We start from the raw sequence: 13,818 nt of genomic DNA on the forward strand, positions 1-13,818 counted from the left end.
AGTATCTAGCATAACCCCAGAGAAGTAGTGATGAGGGGTCGACATCGACGCTTACTAGTGGTCCAATAAGGAAAATACAGTAAGAAGTAAAACAGATACGGGGCAGAATAAATGCGCGAATTAAATAAATATAAATATGTGGTACAATCTCTCACACACACACACACACACACACACACACACACACACACACACACACACACACACACACACACACACACACACACACACACACACACACACACACACACATATATATATATATATATATATATATATATATATATATATATATATATATATATATATAATGGACCTCACCAGATGGGTCGCCATAATTCAAATCAGGAAAACTCCCAGATACACTGGCCCTTTGTACAATTAATACGCACGATTCCCTAGAAGGATTTTTACAGAAATATCGAGGCGTACGGCCCGATCCCATCATAATCTGGTATATAACCATAGATACATCTATTATATATATATATTACCGAGGCGAACGACCCGCTCCCATGAGAGTGTGGTACATAATCCTGCCGAGGCGAACGACCCGATCTCATAAAGTGTGCGCACTGCCGAGGGTCGAACGACACGAACCATAGATGTATCTATCCTGCCGAGGTGAACGGCCCGCTCCCATTAGAATAAGAAAACTTTGACGGGTCCTTGTCCCCACTCACGAAGGGACAGGTGAGTTTTAGGAAAGCTTTGGGGAAAGCCTTTCGATGAGAATGCGTAACGCGGAGGAAATTCGTAAGAGGAGTACAATTATTCTATGGCAAGTGATAAAGTTCATCTGATATCTACAATAACAAGTATGCCGCTCCACACAAGTCTAGTCTCAAATTTTAACATGTAATAAGGAACCTAATAGGCAAGAGACAACTCAAATAGTACAGTTATAGCATGGCATGAACCTGAGTCTACCCGGACAAATAACATGAATATAGCTACGTACGGACTCTCATCACCTCGTGCGTACATAGCCCACGCAACAAGTAGCAAATATCAATTACAACACCTAGGGAGTAGTTTTCCCCTCATAGAGTTAGACAGGAGACTTACCTCGCTCCGAAACTCCATAACCGGCTCCAAAGCCTCTCTAACACCTCAAACCGGTGCCCGTCGCTCCAAACTAGTTAATTAAGATGCAACCCAATAAAAATATACTTTAATACTCATAATTAATTAATTTTCAACTCCGCTCAAAAAATCAATTAAGCAACCCTCGGGCCCACATGCCCGGATTCCGAAAATATTCGAAGATAAATATTACTAATAACCTCACGAACTCAACTATATAATTTATTTTCAATTCCATGTCCAAATTCGTGGTCAAAATCCAAAAAATACCAATTTTTAGGTATTCTATCCCACAATTTCTACCAATTTTCATGTTAAAATCAACCCGTAATCTATGTATTAAACTCACATTAAGTAGAAATTACTTACCTCACAAAGCTAAATCGAAATCCCCTCCTTGAAAGCTCTCAAATCGCCTAAGAGTGAATGAAATATTAAATGAACCCTCACTACCTAGCGACTTTCGCACCTGCGGTGCTTTGGGCCGCATCTGCGGTCCCCCACATGCGGCAAATGCCTCGCAGGTGTGCCTTTCCCTCACTTGGTCGGGCTCTGCATCTGCGGACAAGGAGGGCCGCTTCTGCGAGCCTAGCCGCACCTGCGACCATGTCTCTCGTACCTGCACTCACGTAGGTGCGCCCAATCTTTCGCATCTGCGGATTCTGGGCTGCCCTCCATTTCTCGCTTATGCGTCTCGTGGCTCGCACCTGCGGCTGGCCAAGCGCAGGTGCGATTATGACAGATCTGGGAGCTTCAACTGTTACTTCAAGCTTCCGACTTGGTCCGAGCCTCGTTCTATTGACACTCGGGGGCCCCGGAGCTCCGTCTGAATATACCAACAAGTTTAGAATCATATAGCGGACTCGCTTGAACTCTCGGAACGCCCGAAACAACATTAAAACTAATAATCGCAACCCAAAACCAATTGAATCAAACTTATGAATTTTAAGTTCTTCTATTCACTCAAAATGCGCCGAAACGTACTTAGACTACTCGGATTGACACCAAATTTTACGCACAAGTCATAATTGACATTACGGACCTACTTCATCTTCCGGAATCAGAATCCGACCCCGATATCAAAAAGTCCACTTCAGGTCAAACTTCTCAAAAAAACCTTCAAAGTTCCAACTTTCGCCAAATGACCCCGAAATGACCTGCGGGCGTCCAAATCCACATCCGGACGCGCTCCCAATACCAGAATCACCATACGGAGCTATTCCGAGACTCAGAAATTCCAACGGACATTGATAGCATTGAAATACACTCCAACCCAAATTTATGAAATCCTTCCAAAATGCCAACTTCCACAATAGGTGCCGAAACGTTCCTGGATCATCCAAAAACAGATCCGGACATACGTCCAAGTCCAAAATTATTATACGAACATGTTGGAACTTTCAAATCCCGATTTCGAGGTCATTTACTCAAAAATCACCCTATAGTCAATTCCTCCAACTTAAAGCTTTTAAAATTGGAATTTTTCTTTCCAAATCAACTCCAAACTTCCCGAAATAAAATTCCGACCACGCGTACAAGTCATAATATCTGAAGTGAAGCTGCTCAGGGTCTCAAACCGCTGAATGGCACACTAGAACTCAAAACGACCGGTATATTGGAGTTTGAACAATTGGGCAGGTCTGGACCACAAAATTCGTCATTATTCACAATTAATCGAAGTCGACATCAAAAACAGAGAAAGCATCTCATATTTGAAAGAAATTAGTAGTAGTAAATTTCTATATTATGTTTTAGTTACTTTTAATGATTTGGACTGCTGATTTATCCCTTGTACAGTATCTCGTGCTTCTTAATTCGGATATTTTCTGCAATTTTGTTTTGTAGCTTTGCAAGTCTAATTCGATAAAAAGGATGAACGAAGGATAAGTCTAGAGTAGTACGAGTGGCTGTTAAGAACACAGTTTAAGTTCTTTATTATCATTTCTTGTGTAAGTTATTTTTACACCAAAACGGATTAACTTATCAACATTAAATAATTTGATGAGGTGTAAATATGCACTAATAAAACGTACTTTAATGAAAAGGTATATGTGCAAACTATCATGCATCTATTGGTACGGATAAATTTTTCACCTCTTGCATATCTCACCACAAATGACAATAACAAATTTTGGGGAGGTAATTATGGGACTCTATTTATGTCATGTGGGGAAATTTGCGTGGCATAAAATATTGTGGGGACCAAGAGAGACCTTGAGATAGCAAAAGATATTTTTATTTATTATTAATAGTATTAGTTGCACGAAAACAAACCATGTCAAATTATGATTTGAGTTAATTAGATTAGATACAAATTATCTTAAATATTTAAACCTTTCAGATAAAAATATTAGATAATTATTAGATATTAATTAAGAATTAGGATATACAATTATTTCTCAAATTTCATAGTATATAAACTTATTTTCTTCTTCTATATCTTTAACAATCCAACCATTAGATATTAGTACTTGCATTTACTTTCGTTTTGCGGTCAATATTAAAGAATACTAAACGTGTCAGATTGTAATATATCTTATTCGAGCATATTATCATGTTGATTTAAACAAAATTCTCTCAAGTTCAAATAAGCTAAGTTTTATCCTTTTACATTTTTATTATTTTATTTTCTCATTTTATTCTTTCTTTATAGTTATTGCATTACTTGTTATTTGAGAGTATTGTTATAATGCCATGTGATCTTTTATTAGCTTACAATTGACTAAATATCTTACCTATTGCCCTTTTAATAATCCTCTATAAATATAAATGTTTGCCTCTTGCATATCTCACCGTCAAATGCCAATAACAAATTTAGGAAGGTAATTATGAGACTTTATTTTTGTCACGTGGGGAAATTTGGGCGGCATAAACTCTTTTGGGGACAAGAGAGACCTTGAGGTAGCAAACGATATTTTTATTTATCATTATTACATCATACCAAGTTGCAATACTAGGAAAGATGGGATACGTGGATTAAAAGATGTGACGATATTTCAACACAGGAAAAGATAAAACCAATAACCTATTGATAATTAACGCCTAATGTTTGAGGGAAATTTCGTTGATAATTTTATCTATGTTCACATAAGAAGATCCTGTTGGTTTTTTAGCAGCTTCTTCAGCCAATTTCTTCCATTCCAAAGCTTTTTTCTTCATCTCTTTGCCTTTATCTCCGGCCATCAACTCTCTCACGAGACTTGCAACTTCGTCCCTCTTCACATTACTGTCGATCTCCATTCCGATTCCCAATTTGGTGCAACAAAACCAACAGTTAGTCGGCTGCTCTGCGAAGAACGGCCAACAAATCATTGGCACCCCACAACTAATACTTTCAAGAATCGAATTCCATTCACCGTGAGTCAAGAAACCTCCTATTGCAGGGTGGCTAAGGACTTGTTCTTGTGGACACCAACTTGCTAGCATCGCTCTGTCTTTAGTTTCTTCCACAAATTCAGGTGGAAGAATTGCTTGTTCTCCTAATACAATATCAGGCCTTATGATCCACAAAAATTCCGTCCGGCTATTGGCAAGTCCCCAAGCAAATTCGATAAGTTGGTTCGAAGTTACTACAGCGATGCTTCCGAAATTCACATAAACAACAGAATTCAATTTCTTGGAATCTAACCATTCAAGACACTTTTCATCTTCTTTCCAAAGATTTAATTCTAACTCCTCCAAATTATTGTCGTCAACATGTTTCAAAATCAAATGCAATGGTCCAATGGCATACACCGGAGGAAGAAGTGTTTGAAGTGATTCAAGAACTTCCTTCTCTAATGGCTCAAATGTATTGACAACTATAGCAGACGCATTTTTGGATCTCTCTGTTTCTTGGATTAGAAATTTAATCATGTAATCATCTGGATTTGCAGTTCTAATAAAACTTGGAAGATCCCTCAAACGTATGTCCTTCATTCCTGGTATCCAATCCAAAGTCTTCTCCAAGTACCCATTTGTCAAATAACTTTCATCTACAAGAAAAAATAATTTTAATTTATCAGACCATTTTAAAAACAATAATGCAATTGAAACTGACCATTTTATAACATGCATACCTTTAAGGGGAGTGTAATCTTTTTCAATAAGATTGCAGTAATGCATGTAACCTAATAAACCACAAGCACATAGGGTCCAAAAGAAAATTAGAGGGATGCCCAAATCTTGAGCAGCAGCTAGAGTGAAGCTCATAACACCATCGGAAATGATACACGAAACGGGTGGCACGTTGGATGAAGAAGTATGATTGAGCTTGGCAAGTAACTCTTTGAAAGGAACTAAACCAGTAGTGGTAAGGGATTTAGATAGGGAAGCAATATCTTGGGTTGAATCAGCATCAGACGGTGGCAGGCCGTCGGGGATGGTCTCGAAACGAAAGGAATGTAACCCTTTGAGGGAATCAGGGCCTCGAGACTTAAGGAGACGCCTATGGTTGTATTCAGTGTTGACAAAAGTTATATGAAAGCCTCTAAAATGGAGGATTTTTGGCTAACTTTAACATTGGATTGATGTGACCTTGGGCAGGAGCTGGTACGCAAATTGCATGAGGCATGTCAAGTTTAGCATACTTGGAAGCCATTCTTTCGATTCTCTCAAACTGGAAATGGAAGATTTGTATGGTTTTGTCTAGTGGAAGAATATGTGGATGCATACAGATGAGAAAGAGTAATAAATGCAGCACGCAAGAATTCAAAAGCCAATAAACTCGAGCAAGAAAGATGGAACATGGAAAATTACTCAAAATTGAATTGAAATTACTCAAATGCGAGGCGATTCAAGGAACTTTAGAGTTCAAATTAGGGGTGGGCATTCGGTATTTCGGTTCGGTATTTAAGAATTTTGGTTCGGTATTTCGGTATTCGGTTTATCAATTGTGTATACCAAATACCGTACCAAAATATTTCGGTACGGTTCGGTTTAAATCAAACTTTCACTATCTCCCTCACTCCATTAACTAATAGGAAAGCAAACAACTAAAATATCTTGTTTATTTCTTCTGCCATGGATCAACCAATTCTCCACAATCTATTCCTAATTTCTCGCATGAATGACTTCCACCAAACGTAGTTTTTGGTATATTACAAATTTAATTAGCAACATTTAATATTATAAAAGGTATAATAATGAAATAATTTCATTTTATATTTATGGAATAATGATAGTATGTTGCATATTTAATTATATAAATGGTATAAGATACATACATACTTAGAAATAAATATTTACAGAAAAATATCGGTATAAATATTATATATTCAGAATTCCGCCAAAATATTGATATAAAAATTCTGGAGTGTATTATATGTTATAATTCAGTTTGTGGCATATTTATCGTATAAATATTACTATATGTTTGGACTATGTTATATAGTTGTATGAATTTTAATTTGTATAATATAGTACTATTATATACAACATATATAAATGACATAATGTACATATATAAACAGGTATGTTCCATATAGTGATAGATATATACGTATAATATATCTAACATAAACCATCAAAATCCTACAGAATAATGGAACGCATGAAACACCATAGGATGCTGTTGGATATTGCCGGATCAAGGAAGTATGCCAAAAGTTCTTTAAGATGATAGAGAATATCCCATGATTTATGCATCTTGTCTGGTCATTAATTATTTGCTTAATCTTTATAATATGCCATTAGTGTAAAATAAATCTTTTATTTATGTAATAAATAAAGAATATTATTATTTTTTTAAATAATTTTTAAAAAGTGCTCACCCATGTCGATTCCTCTTTGGAATTTGGGGTGTGGGCTTAAGGTTATTGGGCTAAAAATTTAAAACAAAATTGGGCTTGGACTAAACTATTTCGGTATTTCGGTATACCGAAATACCGAAATATCAAAAATCCAATACCGTATACCGAACCGAATTACCGAAATACCAAATTTTTTGTACCGAAATAAATCGAAATACCGAAAAAACCGAAATCGAAATACCAAATTAATTCGGTTTGGTTCGGAATTCGATTTTTCGGATTTTATGCCCACCCCTAGTTCAAATTGGGAGTTATATTAATTTAGTTTATGAAATTAAATTTAAATGTTTAGAAATTAAGCAACAATTATTTATCTATATCTATATAATTGTAATGACTCAACCGGTCGTTTTAAGCATTTGCACTTCGCTCGGTAGTTTACGGGCATGAGTAGCTTCGTATGATGTATTATGACTTATGTGAATCGTCGGTCTTGGTTTTCAGATTATTCGGAATCGAATTGGAAGAATGTATTTCATGGTTTAAGCTTTAAATTGGGAGAGTTGACCAAGTTTGACTTTTTGTGATTTTGAACCCGAACAGAGTTTTGATATTTCCGGTTGGTCCGTTGGGTGATTTTGGACTTAGGAGCGCGTCCGGATTGTGATTTGGAGGTCCGTAGTGAAATTTGGCTTGAAATGACGGAAGTTGAATTTTTGAAAAGTTTGACCGGGAGTGAACTTTTTGATACCGGATTCGGATTATGATTTTCGGGAATTGGAATAGCGTTGTTATTTCATTTGGGACTTGTGTGCAAAATTTGAGGTCAATCGAACGTGATTTGATAGGTTTCGGCATCGGTTGTGGAAGTTTGAAGTTCAAAGTTCATTAAGTTCGATTTGAGGTGTGATTCATCATTTTGATGTTGTTATGTGTGATTTGAGACCTCGAGTAGGTCCGTGTTATGTTATTGGACTTACTGGTATATCCGGACGGGGCTCGAGTGGCTCGGATGAGTTTCGGACGAGGTTCGAATCACTTTTGTTGCATAGTGCATTGCTGAAGGCTGCTGGTTCTGGTGTGATCGCACCTGCAGCTGGTTTTGCGCAAGTCCGATGGCCATAGAAGTGACAAAGGCATCGCAGAGGCAAGATGAGTATTGGGTGAGGAATACCGCAGAATCGGAGATTTGTGCGCATATGCGGATGCGCTGGTGCGAAGTGATAGAGCGCAGGAGCGAGGTATTTCGTAGGTGTGAATGGTGGCTCGCACCTGCGATGTCGCAGAAGCGGATATTTTATCCGCAGGTGCGAGGGTCGAGTTGTCAGCTGATTATGCGGAAGAGGAGGTTATGTCGCAGAAGCGATACCGCAAAAGCGGCTAATGTGTCGCAGGTGCGAAAATGCTGAAGAAGCTATAAATCAAAGTTTTGGTTCTTTCTTCATATTTTAAGATGTGGGACTCGGATTGAGGCAATTTTTGGAGCAAATTTCATCACAATAATTGGGGTAAGTATTCTACACTTGGTTTTGATCTTATTCCACAAATCTATCTTCATTTTTGGCAATGGGTTGATGAATTTTAAAGAGAAATTGGAGGTTTTAGCCTAAAGTTTCATAAAACGAATTTTTGCGTTTTGAACATCGATTTGGAGTCGTATTTGAGTGAAACTAGTATGGTTGGACTCATAATTGAGTGGGTTATCAGATTTTGTGAGTTTTATCGGGTTCTAAGGTGCGATCCCGAGTTGGACGTTTTGACCGATTTTGGGCTTTTGATTAAAGATTCGACCTTTTTCATTTGGAATTATTTTCTTGGGCTTTATTTGATGTATTTGAGTTGCTTTTGGCTAGTTTTGAGCCTTTCGGAGGTCGCTACATGCTAGATGGCATTTTTGGAGCATCTCTTGGCTTGTTCGACATTGGTATTGGCTCGTTCGAGGTAAGTAACTCTTTTAAACTTAGTACTGAGGGTATAAAACCCCGTAATACGTATCATGTGATTGGTGTTGAGGTGACGCACATGCTAGGTGACAGGCGTGTGGGCGTGCACCATGTGAATTGGGACTCTATTGCTTCTATGGCACTGTATAATGGTCCTACTTTGTTGATATCTATATTTCCACCATGTGATAAAGTAGTTAAGCTGTCAATCATGCTAGATATCATGTTTAGGCATTATGACGACACTATTTGGACCCATAGTGGTCGTTTCTTACTGTCATCTCACTGATTTTATTAATATTTTGTATTCAGTCATATCCATGCATTCATACCATATCTCAGTCTCAGTTATTATTTATTGATACATCATATCACTGTTGTCGAGCTAGTTTCATGATATTGTGAGCCCGTGAGTGAGACTGGAGAGATTGATGACTGAGTGAGGCCGAGGGCCTGAGTGAGAGATATTTTGGGATCGAGCTGCACACCATAGCATGTTATATTGATTATATTTTATGGGGTCGGGCTGCATGTCGCAGTGATATATTGATTACATTTTATGGGATCGGGCTGCACGCCGCAACGATATGGCGCTTGGGCTGAAGGAGCCCTTCCGGAGTCTGCACACCCCGAGTGAGCGCAGTCGACTATATTTACGTGGATCGGGCTGCACGCCACAGCAAGTATTATATAGTTCTGAGTGATTGAGTGTGCTGAGCCTTGAGCATAGTGAGAGAGAATGCGAGACAGTGAGATTGAGTACTCTAAGAGTGTGAGTACATGAGCTCATCATCGAGATGCATTGCATTTGACATGCACACATAACATACATGCATAGAGGTGCATTTCCTTCTGCTACCCAGTTTTGGGGACATTTATGATTTTACATGTATCTTGACATGTAGGCATAGAGACGTACTTTCCTCATGCTATCTAAAAATGAAACGTTTTACTTATCATTGAAAGAAGTTTTGGGAAAAATCACAGTTTTCAAACTTACTCGTATTTTGGCATTTTCGGTAAAAGATTTGGGTTCTCACTGAGATACTTGAAAAGAAATGTCTATTTTTCTGGAACTGTGACCGAACTGAGCACTTTATTTTTGAGATACCTCTTTCATTACTTGCTTTATGTTATTATGAACTATTATTGATTATTGGAGCTGGACTCTTACCTTGGTACAAGCTCGTTACTACTTGCAACCTAAGGTTAGGTTTGTTACTTATTGAGTACATGGGGTCAGTTGTACTCATACTACGCTTTTACACCTTGCGTGCAGATGTTGGCTGTTGATGTTGCTGTGTTCGTTGGGAGCTGGATCTGAAGATGTACCTGTGTTCCGGTTGTAGCTGCCTCTTGTTCATGGTAGCCTTAGATTGATAAAATTATGTTTATTTACTTTTCAAACAGATGATGTATTTACTTCATAGCAGCTTTATAAACTCTATTCTTAGGAGCTCATGATTTGTATTACCAGTTCTTGGGGAAATGTATTAGTTTCATAATTTTTTTTTAATTATTAATTACCCTATTAATTTCATTGGAATTGGATAGTTGATAATTGGCTTACCTAGCGGGTTGGGTTAGGTGCCATCACGACTAGTTGAATATTGGGTCGTGATAAGTTGGTATCAGAGCTCTAGGTGCATAGGTTCTATAAGTCATGAGCAAGTGTCTAGTAGAGTCTTGCGGATCGGTATGATGACATCCATACCTATCTTCGAGAGGCTACAGGGCATTTAGGATATATACTTCCCATCTTTATTTCTTTATCTTGCGGAATTGATTCAGCTTGAGACATAACTTTTTGAATTCCTTCCACGCATTTGCATGCGCACACGAGAACTCGATATTAGATATGCATTGTCGGTTTGTGATTCTATGAACGGGGTCCGAGATATGATTTCTGTGTGCTGATGATGGACCAGTCTGGAGGACTGGAGGCCAGGTTTTTTCTCTAGCTTGAGCACGAAGATTTTGATTATGTGAGCACGTGCTTTTGGATTTATACGTCCGGTTGTATTCCTATGAGTGGAATTTATGGCTGGATGAGCGGTATAATGGCTTTGTGATGAGTATGATGTGCCTGCGGAATGTGTTAAGATGATTTGAATATGACGAGAAGAGTTTACTTGAGATGTAGCAAGGATTATTGGGTGTTTGATTTCTGTCTTGATTTGGCGTATAGTATTGAGTTATGGGTGTGTTGAGGTATCTCTCATGTTGTTTAGTTGTGGAGTAAAGTAGATTCTCATGTCTTGTTGTTGAGTTCAGAATCAAGAAGATTAAATGATTGCTTAGTAGTTGTAGCTATGAAATAGTATCAAGAGATATCAGTTTGAGGCTAAGCAAGTGGGTTATAACCTGCGAGGTAATCTACTGATGTGTGATTTTTATAATGTTGTATGGAGGCTTTCTTTTCTAACAGCGGGGTATATTTGTGCGATTTGAGTTTGGACCGGTTGTAACAGTTGACCTAACTATCACGAGGTTGAATGTGAGATTTGCAGACGATTTGAGGTATTAAGTTTGTGTTACATGAGCTTACGAAGGATTTAGTTGAATTTCAGTGCGGGATTTTGGCAGTAATAGAGTAAGGGTATCGTAATATTATCGACTGTTTTGTTCTATGGCATTGAGCCAAGTGGGGGAGTCTGCTATCGACGAGTTGATTGCATGATTATGTGTTGTATTGGTTTCGGTTTGAGGTATACTGGTGAATCAGTTATGACTGCAGGGGTTGAGATTGAGGATGACTCGAGTAAGGGGATTTCTGGATACGGGTTGTAATACACTCTATGGGTATATGGGAATCATGGAATGATTGAGTGGTTATTCATGAAAGATGTTGTTTGCATGGAATAGGAATTTGCTTGGTCGCGTTAAGATGGGGTTACTCCTTTGGGTGTCGTCGTGCCAATGGGGCACCAGTCATTTGGCCCATTTGGGATGGTGCAATTGAGATTTGAGCAGAATGGATGACTCTCGAGAATGGTTCTAATGGATTCAAGAATTATATGTAGCAATTGAGAATTTCGAATTGGTATATGTCTAGAATCTGATATTTGCATTGGATGGTGTCGAGACATGTGGCACTTTTATATCATTGTGGATTATGCAATTCAGTATCAAGAAGGTGAAAGAAATAGTTTTAGGTTCATATAAGGTCTCTGTAGAGTGGGTGTCTCGGGTGTGGTGCTTTGGGGTGCTTAAGAGGGAAGTCAGCGGCTTATGGGACTTAGGGTGTTGTGGTTTTATACTAGGGTCTCTTGTGTGGTGAGTTTTGGTTGAGGATCGTGATATTATGGCGAGGAGAACTATCAATTTGAAGGCAAGTTGGATAGAACTCGGAGAGTTAGGACAACTTGGTAGTAGGTTGGATCAGCACAATAATGGATATAATCGGTTCTTTGGGCTTATGAGTGGCTAGTCTCTACAGGTGTTTCGTGGCAATGCTCTTGGGTTTTGGCGACCTGCGTGGCTGGGTTAAGTTAGAGAGATTCGGTTAAGATATCTTGGTTATGTGCTAATGGACTTCGAAGAGTTATCAACGGTTTCTACCACGGTTCGAGGAGTATATTTCTACTGGCGTGAGGAGCATGTGGTGTATAGTGATTTTCTCTTGGATGAGATCAAATGAAAGGTTTCTGACTGAACGAGTATGTATTCTGCTTGTGACTCAGAGTTGATTATGAGATTCTTGTACTCTTCACATGATGGCATGGTAGATGCGGTGTGTTGTGTGGGATTGAGATTTGCATGTGCAAGGTCATTGGTCAGTTTGGAAGGGAAAGGCATAAATTTGTAGGCAGCATGGACGGTTTCAGATGACTAGGTAAATGATATTACTAATCGGTATGGCTTGATGAGAGTATATATTTCAGAAGGGACAATGTGCTTCGATTTATGGATACTTCACTGGTACTACGACACTCTCCTGGTTGATCGACTGTTGATATTCAAATTTTGCTATGTGGCACAAAATTTTTTTAGAAGTATTCCTTGTGGGATGATCGTGTATGAGAGATGTATTAGACATTCTGGCAGTGGAGTTGGGATCAGATATGGTGATTCGTGTGTTCTATGGATCTGGAGACTGGGAGTTCTCAAGGGAAGATTGTTCCATGGTTATGGACTGTGAAGTCATGGCCGAAGCTAGCCAGATGATAGTATGTGTTATGATTCAGTTATTGTGGACTTTCGGAGGGTTATTTATCTATTTGTGGGTGCCCGGAGTTGATTTGGGGGTCCATTGGTATTAGGGTATGTATTCTACACCGAGCCGGATTGGTTGGCCCCATACTGCTATTGTTGAGGGATGTGCCATTTGGTTATTGTTGAGCTTATTTGTGTTCTGAAAGGATTTGTGAGTTACTCTTCTATGCTACGAGGAGTTGTGATTCGTTGGCTATAAGCACACCTGGTGCGGTTCTATTTGGGCTTTATTGCGGAATTTGATCGAGATGAGTATTTGGGTATTGCATGATCGATTGCGTAATAGTTATATTCTTTTCAGGTTTTGTGTGGAATGTTTTGTCATTTTCCTCTCTGTGGTTATTGATTTTGAGCAGGGTGGCTCGAGGTATATATTATGGACCAGCGTTTGGATGGGGTCACGCATTGCAACGGAGTTATGTTAAGGTATGAACCTTGTGTTAGAATCGTGTGATGGTTCTACGGTGTGTGATGGGTTCTTAGCATTGCGTTGTGGTGGTACTTGTTGAGCTTGCGGGATGGTTCTCTTATTTGAGTCATTTTCGTGATTGAGTACATTTGGATTGTTGCTTATTGGTACATGGATTGCACGGTTTATGGCTCTAGGTAGTATTGGTGTTGCGTGTCAGTAGAGTAGTTGGTATTTGATAAGATGAAGTCGTCGGATCTAGGATGGGTGCTATCGAATTTGATTGTGGTATATTTAGAAGGATAATATAGGAAGTCGGCTTAAGAATTAGCTATAGTTCTTGTTGAAGTAGAGGGAGCTCAATGACTTGTTGGTCTGATGAATGGTTATGAATATCCGTGTGTTTCTTTCATCATCGGCAGTGTACGAAGGTTTT

General features: G+C 38.7%; 1 protein-coding gene across 1 annotated transcript; it reads right to left on the reverse strand.

The window, feature by feature from the left end:
• Positions 1-3,990: 3,990 nt before the first annotated feature.
• Positions 3,991-5,713, reverse strand: LOC107822179 (7-deoxyloganetin glucosyltransferase). The gene is given in 3 exon segments (XM_016648690.2): positions 3,991-5,060; positions 5,145-5,571; positions 5,573-5,713. Coding segments are annotated over 3 exon segments (1,452 nt in total). The 5' UTR covers positions 5,666-5,713; the 3' UTR covers positions 3,991-4,128.
• Positions 5,714-13,818: the final 8,105 nt, after the last annotated feature.

The sequence above is a fragment of the Nicotiana tabacum genome, chromosome 12 (genome assembly GCF_000715075.1).
Source record: "Nicotiana tabacum cultivar K326 chromosome 12, ASM71507v2, whole genome shotgun sequence".
In the NCBI taxonomy this organism is placed as follows: Eukaryota; Viridiplantae; Streptophyta; class Magnoliopsida; order Solanales; family Solanaceae; genus Nicotiana; species Nicotiana tabacum.